Source organism: Necator americanus, chromosome III (genome assembly GCF_031761385.1).
Source record: "Necator americanus strain Aroian chromosome III, whole genome shotgun sequence".
Taxonomy (NCBI): Eukaryota; Metazoa; Nematoda; class Chromadorea; order Rhabditida; family Ancylostomatidae; genus Necator; species Necator americanus.
The window spans coordinates 28,414,293-28,435,614 of NC_087373.1; the positions used below are offsets into that span (position 1 = coordinate 28,414,293).

At 39.7% G+C, this 21,322-nt stretch overlaps 2 protein-coding genes across 5 annotated transcripts; one reads left to right on the forward strand and one right to left on the reverse strand.

Moving 5' to 3' along the window:
- Positions 1–766: 766 nt before the first annotated feature.
- On the reverse strand, positions 767–4,364 carry RB195_011231 (uncharacterized protein; the record flags this gene model as incomplete). Of its 3 annotated transcripts, XM_064192562.1 has the most annotated exons (9): positions 767–952; positions 1,022–1,144; positions 1,206–1,382; positions 1,533–1,631; positions 2,000–2,145; positions 2,262–2,357; positions 2,415–2,491; positions 2,621–2,857; positions 2,995–3,038. In XM_064192562.1, 9 exons carry the CDS (start codon positions 3,036–3,038, stop codon positions 767–769), a joined length of 1,185 nt encoding a protein of 394 aa, XP_064050145.1. The 3 variants fall into 3 exon arrangements, with proteins under 3 accessions (XP_064050145.1, XP_064050146.1, XP_064050147.1); XM_064192563.1 differs by lacking the exons at positions 2,000–2,145; positions 2,262–2,357; positions 2,415–2,491; positions 2,621–2,857; positions 2,995–3,038 and adding an exon at positions 1,690–1,803; XM_064192564.1 differs by lacking the exons at positions 767–952; positions 1,022–1,144; positions 1,206–1,382; ... (1 more) ...; positions 2,621–2,857; positions 2,995–3,038 and adding exons at positions 3,823–3,916; positions 4,244–4,364 and having other exon boundaries at positions 1,895–2,145.
- Positions 4,365–14,076: 9,712 nt separating this feature from the next.
- On the forward strand, positions 14,077–19,495 carry RB195_011232 (uncharacterized protein; the record flags this gene model as incomplete). 2 transcript variants are annotated; one of them, XM_064192565.1, is made up of 4 exons in its annotated part: positions 14,077–14,112; positions 15,356–15,541; positions 18,569–19,278; positions 19,369–19,495. In XM_064192565.1, 4 exons carry the CDS (start codon positions 14,077–14,079, stop codon positions 19,493–19,495), a joined length of 1,059 nt encoding a protein of 352 aa, XP_064050148.1. The 2 variants fall into 2 exon arrangements, with proteins under 2 accessions (XP_064050148.1, XP_064050149.1); XM_064192566.1 differs by lacking the exon at positions 14,077–14,112 and having other exon boundaries at positions 15,416–15,541.
- Positions 19,496–21,322: the final 1,827 nt, after the last annotated feature.

Genomic DNA, 21,322 nt, shown 5'->3' on the forward strand with positions numbered 1-21,322 from the left:
CACCTTATTTCGATCTTCCTCTTTCTATCTATCCTCACATCATCTTCTATTCCTCTGTATTGCGCGGCGGAGGAGATCTTTTCCTGATTCTAAAGTATGAGACACCACTTATATTCATTTTGAAATGGCAAGGAATTAGTTTTTTGGAAGTTAGAGTTAAAGCCAGCATACCACGAAATTGACTTTATTATGACCTCTCTACGAAAAGGTGGAGTTAGAGATGTAGATCTGAAATATGGGCGCGATAACACTCAATTCCTTTTAATTGTACTGAAAAGCGGCGTGAGTTTCCTACGAGGTTGCTTATAACGCATCACCTCTGTACACGCACCACATCTGCGATCGAAGGGACGAATGTCGATGAAGTTTAGTTATGGTGTGGGAGTGCAACTGATTCTCCGCTCGATGGCATGCGATCATTGAGCAATCAATTGTCCGCTCGCTGCGGACAATCAGACATCATTGATCAAATGATTGCGCGGCAGACGAGGCGCGTACGTCTGCGCTTGCAGAAATGGCACATTATTAAGTGTTTCCTAGGAAGATTTAATCGTCAGACCCGTTTCTCATGCCGCTTTTTGGAATTTGAGGGAATTGAGGGTGGTCACGCTCGTACTTGTGACCTACCTCCCTTACCTTGTCTTTTCCTTGAGAAATTCCAACGTCATCTGTTTCGTGGCATGCTCCTCTTACAGCAAAATTTCAAAAGGCAATTTCTGCCCTACCTCAAGTGAATAAGATGCTATGTTTTGTGTTTAAAGACTTTTTAAGTGGTAACATGACTGACGAGTGGAGCAATAATAGCGCCGACTCGTGCCATTAGAGAGCAGGTTCCGGTGGCACTGGCGCGACAAGATGTTTCCATGGACTCCACTGCACAAAGGTAACAAGCATCCCAAGTGTACTCGATGAATATCGTGCCGGTGACGTTGATAATAAGAGTTGCAATACCCTAAGTAACAATAAGCTTTATAAAATCTTAGTAGATAAGCAACCAAAAGTGTAGTAGCTCTGAACTAACCTGATATCCCTGCATTGTGAGGAAAAATAAAACAAGGAAGCATAAACAAACTACAGTTTGAGCTCCTTGATGAAGAGTTCGCCGACTGAACGAAGGAATAAAAGTGTCCACGGTGACTAATACCTGGAGGAAGCAGCAACTGCATGATAATTTTGTGAATAACTAAAACCGAAGAACAAACTACCATTTTAGAGACAGCAATGAGAATGGAGAATATGATTTGATTCATGAAGAAGTCCCCGCTAATTGTGTTTGAGTTCAGGTCTGTAGCGTATCCACAAACTGAGGCAACAAACCACATAGTCCACAACACGAACAGGCGGCGATGGAGACCGCCGGTGTGCAACATTTCGCACAAGTTCTGAAAGTCAATTCAACTCCCTTTATTCAAGATTGAACTGATCAGAGCTCTCAACATGTAACAAGAAGCGGAAACGGAGGAAAAATCGGATAATATGAAAACTCTACTGATGTTTGAAAATGAAGAAGAAATGGAATGACATGCACAGACCTTGTTGTGTTCGATTTTCTTGTGGGCCACGGGCTTGTACTCAATTCGAGCAAATCTGGCGATATATCTCTCTGCGATTCGCATCTCTTCCAGTCGACCCTTCAAGAGTTAGGATTTGGCCATCAACTATTTTCTGCAGTAACGAGTAATTTGTTACCTTGTTATGGAGCCAAGTAGGACTTTCAGGAAAGATGAAGATAATTATCAAGAGAGCAGGAAGCGCAGTGAGAGCGCATGCAATGCTGGCCGCTCTCCATTCCGGGAAGATCATGCACAGGAGGGTCATCATTAATCGGGCGACTCCCCAAAATAATTTAACAGTTCACGTGGTTTACGTATACATTCGATTGTTACGTCAATTGTTAAGACCGCTTGAATGGTTTTTGTCCTATCACATTTGGTTTTGTCAAGTGAACATTGAACTGTATTACTGTTATCCATTGCATCAGATGTGAAACCATAGTTACCCAATTGAAAAACGCTCTAAGCGCCATCCTCTGCTGTGGAAGAAGCATTTCCATGACGAAAGTGCAGACGACTACAAGTGTTCCACCGACGGAGAGACCCACAAAAAAGCGAATCGCCATGAGCACTTGCCATGTTGGAGCCAATCCTAAATGATTTCTCGTCATTTGTTCTTCATCTATGTGCTGAGACGTCAACAAATCGTCTACCACATATGCTCAGGAAAACAAAATAAACCAAAAGAGTAGTCACGAAAATGCTTACCTGTGATGAAGTTGGTGAATACGCCTATGGAAAAAGCAACGATAGCTACAGGTTTTCGCCCAAAAATGTCCGAGGCGGCACCGAACGAAAATGTGCCTTTAGATAGAACTTTACAAGAGTATCATTCAAACTGTATTTGAGAGGGGATCTCACCGCAAAGAACTCCGGCGAATTGAATTTGAGAAAACAGCGAAGCTAAGTACGCAGTTTTTCCGCATATCCAGCCGAACCTAAGAAGAAATGTTCATCCGACAGGAACACAATTGTTTGCCGAAGATTTCCTTCAAGAACCTTTAGAATCCTTAGAAATACTTCCAGAAGTTTTCTACCAATTTATTAACTTCTGTTGAATTATTTACTTATAAGCGGCAATGGCCTCATATAGGTTACTCTGATCATAACCAAATGGCAAGGATACGATTCCAAAGGCGACGAAAGAATGAGTTTGACCCTTTGACCCGAGTTTAACGAGTTCGACTCGACAAAGTTTAGGATTTATTCCCGCTTCTGCGTGCAAGTAGGCACGCTCATGCACAGTGACTTCATGTGCTTGAGCGAGAGCAAATTGCATCATGTGCATCGGTTCAACCAAAAGCCTAAATCCAACGAGCAGTAGGTGGAAGCGAACTAATCTAGAGCCTTCTGCAGCGAATATGCCTCCTTGTCCACCCCAGGAATAGGGTTAATCCGAAGTTCTCTTGTTTCCATGAGAAGTATATCCATGAAGCTCTACCTTTCGTCTTCTTGCTCGATACAGCAACAAAGAATACCATCCATACAAAAATCTTATTCATGTAAGAAATCTAGAAAATCATCAGAAATGAAATGGTTGCACGAGCTGTCTGGGATGCCAAAATGGAGGACGAGGGTTCCTATGCGGGGTGATATATTAATGAGAGGAGGTTGATTCCGTCCCTTTCTTCCTATTTGCCGGAAAAAAACGGCCCGGAAGATGCGGCGCATGCACAAGGCTGGCGCGCTCCAATCGAACTCCTTGTAGAAAATGGCGCGCCGGAACGCTCGAAGTCGTATCTTCAGGGCCGTTTTTTACGGCAGTTAGGAAGAAATGGACGGAATCACCCTATTCTCCATCATCTACGACTCCGTATAGGCATAACCAACCTGAAACCCGCACCACCCCAGATTCGTGGAGTGATGCCCTTAACATTATTCGTCGCCTACCTTTAAATATAACGGATCTACAACGGAAAGAATTCAAATCATTCCATGGACATGAAGAAGTCCTACAGGGAAGGATTCAGAGAAGGACGGAACTATTTTAAAATCTCTTTCGAACAAATTCGTAAAGGAGAACAAAATCTTTGAAATCTTCTCATGATACGGTAACAAACAAGCAGGATCATCTGATCGAAGATGGTGTTCGGCAATTCTTTATTTTTGAGATATTGCAATCTTCATGACAGTTTCACATGATTGCGGTAAAAAAAGTTCACGCGATTAATCTCTCATTAGTTTCGTCCACGACCGGCAGAAAATATTCTTCTTAGCTCTTGATCATATATAATGCAGAGAAAATAGCAAAACTAAAGCATAAACTCACTCCAAAGCGGCTGACTGAAATTGTGAGTTCGGATAGTTGAGTGTACCATTACAACTGCTAAAAACGGTGCAATTTTTTGACACTGGTCCATCATCTGAAACAGAACGTACATCCTTTGAGATTCAACTAAAATGGAGTATTTAACAAAATATATTTATATCTGTGGTTGGTCAACACTTGGGATAATCCCTTCAACGTTTCTGGGAATTAAAAATTAAAAATTGCAAACTAAAACCTAGGAATTTGCATAAGGCTTGTTCTTGAACCTTTGTTTTCAGCTCTCAAGTGTTGACTTTGAGTCTTATCGTGCAATTTTTTAAAACCAACAAGAAAAAAGAGAGGAGGTGGCAATCACTCCTTTTTTTGTTGGACCCGTTGACACAGCCCGTCTAACCTAGTGCAGTATTGTTGACTGACTTACCACATTGCCATTTTGGCACATAGTTGGAAAAAATAGGAAATATCTGCTGCGAGGCGAAAAATATGGCGAACTGCCACGTCAATAACACGAAAAAGTGAAATCGGTTAATGGCGAATATCATCTGCTGAAAAGAACACGTAGAATCTCCCTCTGTGCTGCGGAACCAAAAACGACACGTTTTGCACCGCTCTTCATAACGACTTCGAGAAAAAAGAGATAGATTAAAAATAGAAAAGAAATTAAATATGAAATAAGAAGAACATGGAGTGATACTTGGATTAGGAACAAATCAGGAGAAAAGTTTGAAAGTTCTAAGTTTCAGAGCCAAGATATGTGTGTAGGTGTTGATGGGGTGACCGTGACCGATTAAAGTATTGTCAGTGCTCTCGACCGTTCCAGTTACTGATCGGTTGTTCCAAATCCTCTCTGTCGCTGTCTCTCACATTCTCTTTTCTTAGGAATTCCATTAAGAAGGAAGGAGCAAAACTTACCACTTTTGTCGAAAAAATGAAGTGTTATAAGGAATTTGTGAAAAAAGGTGATGTGTGGAATTTGTGGAATATTATTCTTTGCAATTGTTGTTAACCGTAGGAGTTCTATTCCTAGCATTTGTATCCTAAATTTATTCACGTTTTAGTGCAGTACGGTGTCAGGATTATAAGGAACTATGTACGTTTATCAAAGAAATTGTGGTTTAGTTATAATAAATGTTCACTTTTTTGTCGAACTCAGCTCCCCGATGCGGCAAAAAGGTCTCAAGTATTTTGGTGCTCTAAGGTGATAAAGAAAATAAAGAATATAGAGAATAAATTTGTGAGAAGTAAAAAAAAACTATAAGTAGAAACACTACAAAATATAACACTACAACAGGTAAACACTACAGTAAAAAATGTTTTAGTTCCGATATGATTTTTGAGGGAGTAGCTTGTAGCTCGAAAGAGGCAAGGGCAAGGAAACCTGGCAGAGCTTCTGTGACCTCCAAAGAGAACAAATAAAAATGCTGCAAATGAATGGAGTGAAGAAATCTTGTTGCTATATTTAATTCGTTATGCGTGAAACGTTCCGAGCCAGTCTACTCGCAGAAGTGAAGGAGCATTGCATCTCCCACACATTCCACAATCTCAGGAACTACAACGAAGATCGGTCCGGAACCGGTATAAGTACATGTTCAGCGGCGTTTAAATCAGAAATCACAAAGTGGTTGAAGTAGAACGAATAAAGTTCATAATAATATCTGTTTGGAAAAGACTATCTGCATCTGGCAAATATTTTGTGACTTTTTCTTCAAAACATGAAATCAGAACTTTTATGCTATAGAAGTACACCTCTGCTCTTAAAAAATGCTCTAAAAAGAATGTGAGGAATTTTCACTTTTTTCTCTTTGTTTGTTTTTGTAAGAATTAGAGGCTGGTACGAGGAGAAGGCAATATTTTTCGACTGGTAAATATTTCAACAAATTTTGCGGCGCTACAAATACACTGTATCAGGGTCGTAAACAAACAAATAACAGGATTACAGGAATTTTAACGGAACTGCAAAATAAAATAAAATTTACGATTGGAGAGAAATTCATGTCAGATGACAATGTGAAGAATTGTCGAAATGATAAAATATGAGAGGAAGTGAATATTAAGCACAGAGAACATTTATTTGGAAGAGAAACGATGGAACTCTGTGCACAGTGCACGGAGTAGACATAAATAAAATAGAATAGCATAATGTACAAATAGATGACATCAGAAATGACTATCAAGATTACCGCCGATGGAAAAATCACACCTACTCGTTCTCCACTAATTATTCGTGACATTTCGACGAGTTTTTTCCTACCTGCCAGGCAATACTCGTTCACAATGTCACCACTGACGCACCAACAGGAGAAAAATTGTTGACCGTGATAGATGGATGAACGGACCTGGAACGCATCCTGCATAGTTTTCAAAATTTTGAGCCTATGAGAGAGACCACCGACTTTTTCCCGACCCACGCAACTCAAATTTTAGCAGCCAAGGTCAATTATTAAAATAAAATTAGAAACGTTTGTAGTTTGGTGAGCCTTTAATAAACTCATCCCTATTCCGGATTTTATTTCACTGTTCCCGGACTCAAGTTACCTTACTGGAAATGTTGGTCTGTGTTCATTGGCCGTATATAAATGCTCTGAAAACAGCTATGATGCGAAAGAGAGAACATACGACATTTCTTGAAGGTATCCAAGAATCTGCGATTGTTCACATTAAAGCAAGTAAAACTATGATGGGCTCAAGCTCACAAAATAAATCTCTACACGATTAATTTCACCAAAAACCACATCCAATTTTTCACTCATTGCTTTTTGCTATGTTCTATTTTTCTCTAATACTGCAGTTATGGTGAAATGTTATAATGATATATGAAATGTACTGATATGCTTCGAGGAACATTAATTCTAAACAAAAACCCAAAAGAGTTAAAAAAAAGAAAGAATTTTCATTATAGAGTTTATTACAAAAGTATCTTGGACCACGTAATTGCAGTAACTGCGGCAATTCTTGGACAAAAAACGAAGAAAAGTGGGAAAGTTGTTTTCTGACGAAAAATTACCATGGTCAGTGTACGGGGTACTCCAAAAGAAAAGTATCATACAATAGTCTGATAATTGTTTGTGTGTGTTTTTTTGAAGATCATTTGAGGATAAATGGAGAATCAAGTTGAACTAATCCAAAGAAAACGAAATGGGACCACTATGTGGTTCTTTTTTTGAGGCAATACATGACTCAATTAATTAGGAGAGGTAGAGAAAAATGTCAAAAAAGAGACTTTAATGACAGAGAGAAAAACTTCTGGAAAAAGCTTTGAAGTGCTGCTTTATCATGTTCTTTTGGACACACAATCGTTTACTACCGTTGCATGTTGCATGAAAAAAAAAACCATTTGACTCATTTGTACGAGAGATTGGTAGGCAGAAAAGCAGAAGTACTGATTTATACTTGGCTACTTACGTCTATAATGCTTATAGTTACTTAGAGTACTCGAATTCGTTATGTATAATTCATAATTGATTTATTCACCCCTATTTTGTACAACAGGAAAAATGTAAAGGAAAAAATCGGTTGGCAGTCCAAGAGGAGAGCAAAATCTCCAAAAATCTCTCGAAATCCGTTAGATCTTAGCTACAGCGTTAGAGCACCAACACCCCTGTCGTGGCGACTACAATCCGAACATAATATAGTTCAGTCCATTCGGAAAGGTGTCGCAGAACCACGAAAAAAGAAAAATTAATTCAGAAGCCTGGGGGCACTTTTTCATGCATTGCAAGATAAATTTAGATGTTTTGACTTTAAAATCTAGTAAGTTTAGAATATTTCGTACTAAACGAAGTAACAAAGGGTTTTTCTGAGTTTATGAACGACACGCGCAACAAAACGGTATAAAAACACTTCGTATGAGATGTGGCAATATACCAGTAGTTTAATTTAAGATAATTCTGGAATTCTATGATAACAGTGAAGTGGAACAATGTGCTTTGATTTGAGAAACCATGAAAACAGCGATCAATAGAAAAACCAGTGGTGAAACGATCGAGTAAACAATATTTGCCGATGATATGAAGTCGGTATCACAGCTGTTTCTCGACAATATTTACAAATAGCGAGAAATTAGAAAGATTTTGAACTATCGGAAGCAATTAATGAGCAATTTCAATGTAATTACAGGCCATATATCGTCAATGTGAAAACGTCCCGAATGTGCGGTTCGGATGAAGGAATGAATGAAAAATTAGTTTTAATCCACGTAAAAACCATCGAAAAAATGTGAACACATTCGTTGAATTCTTCTCTAATGCTTGTTCGTTGTAAATAAATGCGTTAATCTCACAATAACTTGACATGTACAGTCAAATAGAAATATTTCGTTCAAATAGAAAATTTTCAAACACGTTGATTCGATTATTTTGAAACTTTTTGACAATTGATTCTTTCTGAAAGCTTGTATCTGACTGATCTGTTTTTCCGAAAACTCTGCGGAGATATTTCTCTAGGAAAACTGAAACAATAAATATTGTTATTTTTGATTGTGATAAGGTTATAAAAGTCGTGAAAACGCCCATGACAATCGTCTGGGAATAGGGAATTGGGCGGATGAAATGGTTCCGTTTTTGACTGATAACAAGATTTTCATATCAATTTTCCACTGTTCGAACACTCGAAAAAGAAACCTGCGAGATAACGGTCTACATTGACGAAAGAAAAAGAAGTGAGTTCTCAATGACGGCGTTAAATTCGAATGTGTAAAATCCCAGTTTGAAAATGACTTCGAAATAAGAAATGCATAATTGAAAGAGTTTGATCACTAAGAATCAGTTTAGAAGTACGTCGATAAATAAACTAAGCAAAATAACAAATAACAAACAATAATAAATAATAAAAATAGAAGATAACAGACAAAATCGCAAATTTTGGACAAACTTCTAAAAAAAAAATCCGAGAGAGTGATGTGCTTGATCGAAAACATACTAGACAACCGCCTCCGTGAAATAATGAGGTAGATGTTTGTCGACCAAAAGCGGATAAAACGGAATGTAACCCGATTAAATCGTAACCATATGCGTGTAGTGAGTACCGAGCGCGGAGGTTATTGTCTGCAAAAGTGTAATGATGCAGACCGATCGGATATTTTAAACATTTCCTGAGATGTATGTATCGTTCGCCTGGCAGTACCTCGAGCGACAAAGGAATGAAGTGCGCTGGATAACTTGGATTGGTCAATCGCTTTGGAATGTGTCTCTAGATTCGATAAAATATGTAATTCTTCAGCCTGACCTTGTTTAGATTTTGTTATTTGTTTATGTCCCTTCCCCTTTGATAGAGATAGAAAGAGGCGTGCTGTTCGATTACATTAATTGCACATATACTGGTTCCAGATTAAATTTGAAAACCAGACAAAATTGGTGGAATAGAAAGGAATACAGTTCTCTGAACCATTCTTGACACCTTCTATCAATGAAATGTACACTACTTTGCATTTTATAAAAATAATTCGCTACGACCGTTTCCTAGCGCCGCATCTTCGGCACTAATCGAACGATTTTCTGGTAAAATTAAGAGCCACAGTGGAATATTCCCATCTGGCTGATTCCAGAGCGTTCATTACGAAAATGTGAAGTGAGGAATGTTGAAAGGAATGTAAAATGTGAATCGTTCTTTCTAAAAGACGGTAAAGTGCTTGGCGTTTTGTTAACCCTTATACCAATGTGCTCAACTTCAGTTGAGAATTGTCTGAAGTTTGTTTTTTTTTTCAAAAGAAAGTAGGAGTAGTACGAAGTATGGACCACTTGATGGATCAAGTCAGTGCGGTTATCCTCTTACCTCTTATACCACTGCGCTACATCAGCCATATAAAAGATCAAACTTAGCAACGAAGAACCGATTTCTACTCTTCGTTCCTCTTTATTTCCACCTCAAGAGCTTATTATATCTAAATTTCGGAAACATTTTGCATATTTACAGAAAAAATGTAGTTCTCACACAATTCATATTTCTGCTATCAGTCGATGAAAGAGCTACACACTATTAGGTTGATGCAAAAGAAATGCACGTTTTTCGTTCCGTTAGTGTCAACACCGTTTGAGAGCAGTAAAGTAGGTCTATTGTACAAAGTATTACAAAACGTTAGAAAGTTTATTTTCTCTCCTTTTAAATATGCATGTGGAACTTAATCCGAGTTGCTTTTTCCAAAATGACTTGATTTTTATTTCCAGATCTCGAACCAGAATTTCTGCCAAATCTTTTTCTACGAATTCAAACTTGATCGAACCGTGGCTCAAACCGCTTGAAATATCAACAGAGTATTGGGCTAGGGAAGTGTCAACGAATACACAGTACACCGCTGGTTCTGGAAATTTTGTGCCGACATCAGCAGTCTCGAAGATGAACCACATAGTAGGTACCCACCAACACTCGATAGCGGTCAATTAAAGGCATCACTCCACGAATCGGAGATGGTACGGATTTCAGGTGGAGTATTCGTATACGAGATGGGAGACTATGGAGAGGGGGGTGATTCCGTCCATTTCTTCCTGATTGCCGTAAAAAACTGCCCGGAAAATACGGCTTCAGGCGTTCTGGCGCACTATTTTCTACAAGGATTTCGACTGGAGCGTGCCAGCCTTGTGCGGCGCCGCATATTCCGGGCCGTTTTTTAAGGCAATTAGGAAGAAATGGACGGAATCATCCCCCTCTCCCATCCCGTATACGAATACTCCACCTGAAATCTGCACCACCTCAGATTCGTGGGGTGATGCCTTTGAACGAGTTGTACTGTGGATTCGTTAACTTCACCTTGGTCCGATAACACACTGATGTTCAGGCAGTTTGAGTGGCAGTTCGGCGAAGTTTGAACTCGTAGAAGTGGATTTGGCAGAAACTGTGGCTGGACATCCGAAAATAAATATCGAATTGTTTTGAAAAAAGCGACTTTGTTTAAATTTTATGTGCATGCTTATAAAGGACATAAAATGAGCCTTCCAACAGTATGTAGTACTTTGTCCTAACATACTGCTTTATTGCTATGAAACAGTGTTTGAACTGATGGAAGGAAAAACCTGCATTTCCTTTGCATAAACCTAGTACTTTTAGCAGTTGTTACTTGTTGCTAATCATTTACGGAAACCAAAAAATCCGCTGTTGACATTTAGGGTGAAAGTAAATTGTTTCAGTCCGTAAGAAAAAAAGTACAGGACAGGTTCGTTCGTACAGGTTACGAGAAAGAGCGAGAATTTCACGGCCACGAGAGTGTTATCTGCTGAAAAACGTGTCTGCGAAGAATTCCACTACATACGATGACGAAAAACGGACAAACACACTTCTCTATTGCCAACAGTAAATTAGAGTTTGTTTCGAATAGAAAATAACTTAGCTATTATAGGATGAATCACTTGACGTCATGCCTAAATGAAAATCCGATAAATCCGTAAATAACAAATATTCGCCGATGCATCCAGTTTTTTTTCTTCGTGATCAATTAGTCTCCAGTAAATGAAATGTTTGCGATGAAATGAGATCAACGGTAGAGATTTGCCTGACAATACGACGAAGCAGCTGCTGTTGGCAATGATAAATTAACAATGGAAAATCAAGAAGACTGACTACAACTTCAATATAAAATCGTATTGTAATTTAACGAACGTATCCACTGAACTGTGTCCTTATCCTCGCAACAAATTTGGTATCAAGCAATCGACGTTGAAATGAGTATGTGGAATAGTTTCTCGATGTCGGTGCCAAGCCATCAAAACTAGAAACGTAGTGGGAATTTCCACCACAGCGCCACATCCAATAAACGAAAACAGTACCTCCTAACAAAGATTCTTATAGGAGACCACCCTATCTACTAACTTGCCTTCGAATCCAAAGTCATAGATTGTTCAAAGGCAGCGTACTGTAGCGTAGCTTATGTAATTGAATTCAGTGTGGAATCCTGATGGAAAACGTAGTGTTCGGGGCGCGACCACAGTGCGGTCTGTAGTGTGTCAGTAGCTGAAAGGTAAAGAGCATCTCCTTCGTAGGGATGATTCTGTGGCCAAACGAGAAGGAGACGATTCCTACTTCGTTTGTGACGAGACAACATATACTCTGGTTGCTCTTGCTTTGCACTAACGGGAATCGCACAAAAAATAGAAAGAATTCCTCAAAATGGTTAGCGAGGTGGGTTAATGCAGTCGGACTAAATGACTCCCACTCGAACACTGTAAGAATGCGAAGGTTCGACTTTCCTTGAATCTTGGCATAGAGATTGCAACTTGTGAAGGCGACGACGCCGAAACGTTAGCCGTAATAACGTTTGTTGGCAATCTTGGCTGTTGCTAAATTGACTAAACTCGACAAACTGTAGGAGTGCATTATGATTTGACATTATTCGCAGTATACATAGTAGGATGCACGAATTTCTAACTATTGCACTATACGGCACGAAAAACCGGTTAAAGCTCGACACCGCTACTACTAATTAGAATGGTGTAAAGTATCAACTATGTACCCACGTTCGTGAGATTTGCTCTTTGCGCAAAGGAAAAGCAATAACAAGAGAACTGTTCTTGAATTCATCTATAATAATTATAGGACTCATCATACCTCGTGAGAACTCCTTTTCCGAGTCATTGATGATAAAACAAGGTTGCGCAACCGAAACAAGCCATGATCAAGTCGATAAAATATATTTGAATTGGACTCACAAAAAAGAAAGGTGCTGCTTGTCAGCTGAAAAGCTCACGAATGTCCTTCCCATCTGAATTGTGCGACTCCTTACAGCATTCATGTACCTTCCACAGCATTGACTGGATTCCGTTAAACGACGTTATTTCACTAAATATTCAAATGTTAAAAATGCTACAGCACTAAATTCCAAGAACAAGTTTCGTTCAAAGTTTTTGGACGTCCTGGCTGGAACTGTTTTATTCCATAATATAAGAACAATAGAAAACTACAGCTCAAAAATTATGCCTGACTCTAAAAGCAGGCGCGGATATGATTCGTGATGGCTCGCGTCGCACCGTTTCCAGTTACCTGGGACAAAAATGTCCAAGAACTCAGTCCTCTTGCGGAAGTGATAGAAACACCCATCAGCAGTTATTTACCCAGATTCTCTACGCACCACCACTCACATTTTTTACTAGTAGAAGTATGCAGAAGGAGGATACCAACAACGGCTACATGAAATAACTTTCTAGAGCACCAACTTCTTCATATCTGGAATATTTTCGATTTAGCTTTCAAAAGTACGTTCAGTTACGTACAATTGTACTTAATACTGTATGTTTTAAGTGAAGTTGTCAGAAAGACCACCGCTGCTGATCTTTCGTTTCGCCACCGTCGAAGTATAAAATGGAATGCTTCAGATGTGCCTTGGAAACCACAGACAACAGAAAATAAGGGATTTAATTACGAAGAGCTTTCTTAGTATTTCTTACGTTTCCCTTCCGTGAGAAAAGAAGATGACTGCAACGATATTTGCATAGTTTACCTGAGAATTCGTGATTTTGATCACTTCAACCACGACACTCTGCATAATTCTTTTTCTTTCAGTTTTGTGCTAACTCTGTGTTGTACCCCTTTTTCTATATCTAAGAAGGTCTCGATTAGCCAAAACACTACGCTCTGAAATTTTTCCCTTTCGTTTTTCATCTCCTATAATCTAAATATTTGTGTACAGTAAAGTGCTGAACATTTAACACTCTAATCCTAATTTCTGTTTTATTTTCTCGCTGAGGTCCCGAATCCCATCCTTTGAATCCTTAAATTGTCCTTGGAATACTTAGCTATCAACGATCTTTGTAAACTTTAACATAAACGGAACAGTGACACTATTCAATTCGGTTCAAAATGGTAAAATTCTCTCTTAAGGACGTCACATTCAAATGACTTAAAATTAGTGGGACCCAAAAGCATTGGTGACAGTCTTATCAAACATTTCCAAGTGGGTTCTTCCCAGCAGCTGTCGTTGGCACGGTGCTGTCTCCAAGGCAACGCCCTGGTCACGTCGCTGTTTACGTCTAAATATGTTTAGTTGTTTTCTATAACCGTACTGCTATATTTTTCCAGTATTTTGAGTACTATTATTTGGTCTTTTTTTAGAACTCAACTTCTCTTCTCGTTTAATTCAATAATTCCGGAACGATAATCCTGAAATAATCGTTTTTTTTTAGTGTTCATCAATGGACCGCTAACCGTTAAATAGTAAATGCAGCTGTACTGGTCGCTTGATGGCACCAAGTGTGTACACCATATCGTTTGTACTGGAGAAAATACATAGAAAATACGCTCAAAATTTTATTCTTTCACTTCGTTTTGAAGGGCATGAATGGTGCAACGTTGGACAATTTGATGATAGCGGTGAGTCAATCTTCTTTGCTTTGTTCCTTTGTTTTGTCTTTTTTTTAACATTTGTTTTCCAACGATTGCTCAAATTTTCTTGGTTCCCTGAAAAATCGTCATTTATCCATGTCAACATCTGTATTCAATGAAAGGATCCAAAAATGTTAACACATGAACAGCAATGTAGGATGGATATTATACGTACATATGTTCAGTCGATGAGCGAATAATAAATACTCATCCACTCGTTGCTTCTCACTTCTGAGGTATTATGGACTTGTCTGTTTTTTTTCAAACCCTTTATAGCTAGAAATTCATGTGTTTAATAATAAAAATTTACCTACAATATTTTGCCTTTGGCTACTTGGCATTTTGGCTTACAATTAAAACTCTTCTTATAAAGATCTCAATCCTAACAGAACTTAAATTTTCCCCTATTTCTTTTTACCTTTTTAAGACAGAAACAAGTGACAATTTCACTTTCCATGTGCTAATCTATGAATTCGTTAACCGCCAACTTAGCCCCAACTAATTTGTCTTAACCTAGGAGATGTAGTAATCACCCTGTCTCTGTATCAAAAAAATTTTTATGAGCGATGTTTGCACGAATCTCAGTGGTTCCTTGACTTCTAGAAAGGATATTCTGAGCTTGGTCGATAGGTTGTGCTCGAACAATTTTTAAGGAACCATTTCTTGAGATGAAGTTGACGAATACGACACGCTAAAGTGCATGTATTTCTACTTTTTTTCTAAGCCTATAATACTTCAAGCCGTTCAAACGAAAAATTCTCCACCACCAGTATTTCTTTCATTTTCATACTACGCCTATTGCGTTATGGTTTTTGATGTGAACACAGTTTGTTCACTGCGTCTCAAAAATATACGGACAGCCACTTCGTTATTGTTTACCAACTATCTTTAATTTCATAAAAATGTTAATTCCAAGAGTTTCTTGAAAATCCTGTTAGAAAAGAGTTTCAACAATCGTGGCCCTTGGAATTGCTCTTTGGAAATATTTGATTTTTAATTGATTCATTAAACAATGTACGTTTCAGATCTTCCTATTGGATTTATGTTCACCACTATATTGTCTTCCTTCAGCAGTGCCGACAAATTTAAAATAGAAATAAACGTATCAAACAATTCGTCTTTCCTTGCATGTTTGCATTTTTCGAAAAATATAGGAGCGGTAGAGATTTTTTTCGCTTTCTTCTTTATCTTTGATTTTTTCGTTTTTTATTCTTTAGAATATGATTTGCAGGACGTTTTATTGTCACGAGGACTATCTATTCTATATTCGAAAGATCACGAGAACTCCGTCATGGCAATTACAATCGCTGTAAAAATAGCCAAATATTATAATTCTCCAACCACTGAGAATGTTATATCAAAGCAAGAATGCGAAGCGCAAACGGATCGCACTGAAATGAGAACAGCGCAGACACAGGTAAGGTAGCGACACTAATCCTTGTTATTTTATTTCTGCGATCGCTATTATTTCCAATTTTACTCTCAACCAAAGCTTTCAACTCTAAAAATGCTTTCGGTGCTCTGGTTCTGATTCGAAAAATGAAGTGTCAGAAGTAGGATAAATAAAGGACAAAGTTCCTGGCGTTAATCAGTTCGCTTGGGATGCGATCACACGTTCACTTCAACTCAGAATCGTTTAAGGCTTACGAAGGTGAAATTGGCCCTCAGAATGACTTGCTGATGTGTCAAGTCAGTGTTTTTATCCTCCCAGACAAGTCTGGTACCGACCCCGGAAGGATGAAAGGCTTGGTGAGCACTAGGGCGGATTCGAACCTCCGATCGATCCTGCAGGAAGCGGAACCTCTAACTCTACACCACACCCAACCCTCCCCCTCCCCCCTCCTCCGCATCAGAAGTAGATTTTGACTTTTTGAATTACTTGACTGAGTTTCGCACCCAAGTTATTTGCGTGGAGCTCATTACGTTTGCAATCATAGAACTTTAAAAAAATCTCTTGTCACTGATTTATATGTTATTATGTCAATATCCCGCACTAGGGTGGGTGTAGTGTAGCGGTTAGAGGTTCCGCTTCCTGCACAATCGATTGGAGGTTCGAATCCGCCCTAGTGCTCACCAAGCCTTTCATCCCTCCGGGGTCGATACATTGGTACCAGACTTGTCTGGGAGGATAAAAACACTGACTTGACACATCGGCTAGCCACCGCAAGTCATTGTATTGGGCGGATACACGTTCGTAAACCTCAAACGATTCCGAATTGAAGTGAACGTGGGGGCGCATCCCAAGCGGATTGATTAACGCCAGAAACTTTATCCTTTATCTATTGAGAAAAAAAAACAGAAATGAATTTCGAAATGCTAAGAATAAGTGTAAGCCACTCTTGCAGCAACTCAACCAACAATGCAAATTTTGGAGGGTTGCGAATAAAACACTAAAAGTAATCGTCATAAATTTCCCTGAAACGCCAACAAATGGAAAGAGCACTATGTGAACCAAAAAAAGTGACTTACTTGAGTCGGCGCCGTGTCTACGTGTCTGAGTGGTGCCTGCTCGCGACGCCCCTGCTTATACTAAACGCAGTCCATGCAAACATCATTTGAATATACGCTCTAGGCTCTTTAGAGCTATATAATCTGCGCATTTATGGGGGAGAATTTGCAAAGATATTGCAGAAAGCTGCCGTTGTCCAGCTCACCGTCAATCCTCAATCCAAATAGGTCAAATTCCTAGAGGAAGCGTGGAATTTCCGGTCTTCGTTTCGTTAGGCTGAACTGCTGGACACTGCCTGCAAGTCTCGGTAACAGTGACGAGTGCATGGATTTTGTGGAAGGTCTAGCTGTAGTTGAAGAAGGTTAGGAGACGAAGATGCTCGTAACCTCGTCAGACGATAATAGCAGACCGCCGTTTAAGTCAACCAAATGGAGCCATTTTTTAATCAGCTAGCAATTCCAATCTATGCATTCTAGGCATTGCAATTGCAATTTATGGATATATACAAATTATTATAGGCACATGAAATCTCTAACATATCATACATATCATATGTTCAAGATTTCAATTACAGTTTTGTTTGTCGACATTGTTCTAACGTTGTTTATAAGCAGGACCAAATAAGAAGTCATCCAAGTATTGATTAAAGGCATCACCCCACGAATCTGATGTGGTGCAGATTTCAGGTGGAGTATTCTTATAAGGGATAGTGGATTAAGGAGAGGGAGGTGATTCCGTCCATTTCTTCCTAATTGCCGTAAAAACGGCACAGAAGATTTGGCGTCGCGCAAGGCGCACTATTTTCTACAGCGAGTTCGACTGGCGCACTCCAGAACTCCCTTTAAAAAATGGTGCGCCAGAACGCCTGAAGCCGTATCTTCCGGGCCGTTTTTTTACGGCAGTTAGGAAGAAATGGACGGAATCACCTCCCTCTCCTTAATCTATGATCCCGTATACGAATACTCCACCTGAAATCCGTACCACCTCAGATTCGTGGAGTGATGCCTTTAAAGGTTCCGAGCCTTTGTACTTTCCAAACTATTACTCTCCATGAATATATTGATTCTATCCATTTGAAATTTATGTATCCCAATAATATATTATATATAAAACTTGTTCACCAGCACTTATTTTCTCTTTACAATTGAATGCCTAGGAATGATCACCTTGAATAGTTTGTCAAGGGCATCCTTCTTCTTTCTGAGAATTGGCTGCGGCCCAACCTCAAGGTGCTTTCTAATATCTGTTTTCTACACATGTGTAGGTATTTGATGTTCCTTGGGAGAATTTACGTGGACTATGGCAGCAGTCCATAGCGCAGCTATAGATGCTCCTCGTTGAGATGCCGTCCACAGTCACCATACAATCCACGAAACACAACTTTGTCGACTTGACTAAGGGCAGTGTATCACGAAACTGGTAGTGTTAGATCTCCTCACATAGAAGAGATAGCGTAGGTGTAGCTGTGAACGTGATCAGGCTCAATTCCAAATAATAATTCAGGAAATGCGTGAGAAACACCCTGTCCCCCTACGATGCAACTGGCTACGCGATAGAATGCAAGCAATCCTTGTTCGTTGCACAACAACGCAACTGATACAACAAAAATAGACAGCAAAAGCTTTCCGCTTGCACAATCTCACACGCATGGCGGAGTGCCCTTGTTCTATTGCCCGTAATAAATAGCATGGCTGAGAACATGGGTGCAATCAAAGTTGTTTCGCACGCCTTCTCCTGGACTACTAACCGGAATTGAGTGTGATCATACTCATGGACTATACTCTTACTCCCATATATTCGTGGTGAGATCCCAACGTCGTATATTTCGTGGCACTTTCTTTTGAAATAAAAACGAAATTAAAAAGCATCTGGATGCTGGATCTCACTTTTATCGATGTGTCTTCATCTGAGGTCATACTAAACTTCATTGTTTTTTTCGGAGGAATACTACTTAATCTTCTCTATGTATAACAGACTAATACCAGGATCATTTAGGTACGACGTCGCTGCAAAACAACCGGTTCAAATACGGAACTGCATCTTATATCTGCCTCCGAACTCGAAGAAGCTGTAGCAAACATCGTAGCTGAACATCTTGCAAACACGAAAGATATAAAAACGAACGATGAAACAACAAGAGACGTCAGGATGCCGCCCAGCTCACCAATTCAGCCTGTTCCTACGTCTTGCAAATCAAATGATCTCCAGCTTGGCAAGAACATCGTCCCCCGCCTACAAAAATTAAAAGTATTGGACAAAATGATAACCGAAAGGACGGCACTTGTGGGTCACTTTGATGCCAGCCTCGTAAAAATAGAGCTGGCTCGCAAGCGAGAATTTATCCTGAAGTCCCGGCGGATGTCCGTGAGTATTCCACGCACTGGGATTACTGACGCAAGAACATCGCCTGAGATGTTGACAAGAGTAAAATCACCGCAAAAACGAGACACTCGGGATGTAGCGATCCAGGCTGAAAAACTGCTTTCTCCAGCAGTCTCAGTGCAAAGCTCGTCCTCGACGCCTTCTGGCAGCAACTCAAGTACATCCGGCACATCTGACGAGGAAACCGAGTCAGAAAGGAGGGAAACAAATGAGTCTGAGTCTGCTTCAAGCACTACCAGCAGTACATCTTCTTCAAAAGAAACGATCGTGAGAAAGAAATCAACCGCGTCTTCGAATTCGCATTCAAGTGCAGAGCAAACAAAGTAAGTTATCCTCTCCGAGAACATTAGTGTAATAAAGTAAAATCTTCCCGTTTTTTTCAGTCAGGTCCTCTACATTTGTGTTTCGTTCAGATCGCCGAGCGAAGTTTTAACGAGGTCAAAACCGGAACGGACTACTGAGGAACCATTGTCACCTACTTCACTTTATTTGAAACAGCTACGAGAGAAAATACTACAAGAAAGGTTACAAAAGATCTAGGTTAAGCCGATAGTATGACATAAACTGCCAATAAATGTATTCTATTCTTGGAATTTCATTCTTGGAATGGAACAGTTACCGATTACTCTCTGTTTCCTTAAACATTAAATTGAAATTGAAAAAATATTACGATGGATATAAAAAATTGTATAAAATACCTTACGATACCAGAAAGCTACACTGATAGCGAGAATGAGACTGTTAAAGGCAGCGTATTACGAAATTGACGTTTTACGGAGAAAAGACGTAGAGGTCGGGTTGCAGATTACGGAAATGAACGTGGGAACTATTTACGTTAGAACGAGCACTCCTTTTTCGATCCACTCCGCAACCTATCCATTCGTATTACGTTGATAAGCTGGTAAGGAGATCTCGTTTTTCTTCGACCCTCATTGAAGCGGCGTCTTCCTTACTAGTTTTACAATGATTAGGACAAGATAAGCGGAGCTGCGCTCCTTCCCGCAATCTACAGCCCGAGCTCAATGTTTTCCTGTGGTTTCTGCACCTCATCAATTTCATAACACGCTGCTTTTGTCGGTGCGACACATCACTAATTTTTGATCCACATCGATTTTTTTTTGGGAATTTTACTTTCTCTCTTCATTCTTTATTAATAACCTACACATTGCGAAGATGTATGGCACATTACTCGAAGACTTCTCATGAATTTTAGGATCCTCTGTGAATACTGCCTGTATACGACAGCACATGCTCAAACGGGCGATCTCCCTTATCCAAACCAGCTGTGAACTCTGCCGGCAGCCTTACTCTGCTTCCATCTTAGCGCTATCATTCTTTTATGAGAGTTCGAGACTGCTGAAAAAGGTTAGACCTACCACTCACTCCGAACCTCTCTCCCTTTGCCCAGAGGGGATCAACGGTCTTCTAGCATCACCGTTTTGATAGAGCATTCGATGACGCTGACCTACGACTGGCCCTCCTGTTTTGAGTGCGGTCAGTTTTGTGAAACCTTGGTTAAACGGGGGAAAAATGAAAAAGGAATTGAAAACAAAAGAGTTAGCGCCCAATTGACTGTTCTCATCTTTAATACGGTCCTGGGTTTCCCCAAACCGCTCGTTTCCCTCTTCTCCTCTATGGAGTGAGTGATTTTTAACGTAGGATTTTCTCTGGCAGTAGATGCGGTTAGGTACGTAGTTTGTAAGTACCACAACTAAACGCAAAATATCCTACGAATCCAGGAATCAGCGGCTCCAGCAGGATTAAACGAAGGAAACAGTTCACCTTCTTACCCATAAAACTCCTTACATCAAAAGTGGTCACAAAAAAAAATGTTACGGTTTGTTTCATTACTTGTGCGATCGTAAAATCTTGCTTCGTTGGGTGAACTGATCTAGTTCAACACTAGTAACCCATTTGGATTCTGACGCTGTAGCGAGCGTTTTGTATATCCAAACTGTAGCTTAATTAGTTCCTCTTTTCAACTTTACGTTTTTCTTCTATTTGCTTCTGCTTCCTAGCAGGGATCAGTCTAATGCGTTCTAATGTGTAGTTCCTATGCGCAGTTCCTTTGTTTGGACCTTCTCTGCACTATTGTTATTCCCTTTTACTTCTTTATCTCTCCTATAATATTAGTGCTTCCTTTTCTACACACCGGTTGAACGGGGTGAGTCAGTATACCCGCTTGCCGAACTGCCGGTGTTGTACTTATTAATTTTACGAGGGCATCTTGTTGGCTGATGTGATTGGAAGCCACTAATTTTTATAGCCTACCAATACTTTCTTATTTTCCAAGAGTCTTAATTCCCACCCTGTCGAGTTTATGTGCTTTTTGAAATTACTAAATCGTCCCTTGCTTTACTGTTCGCG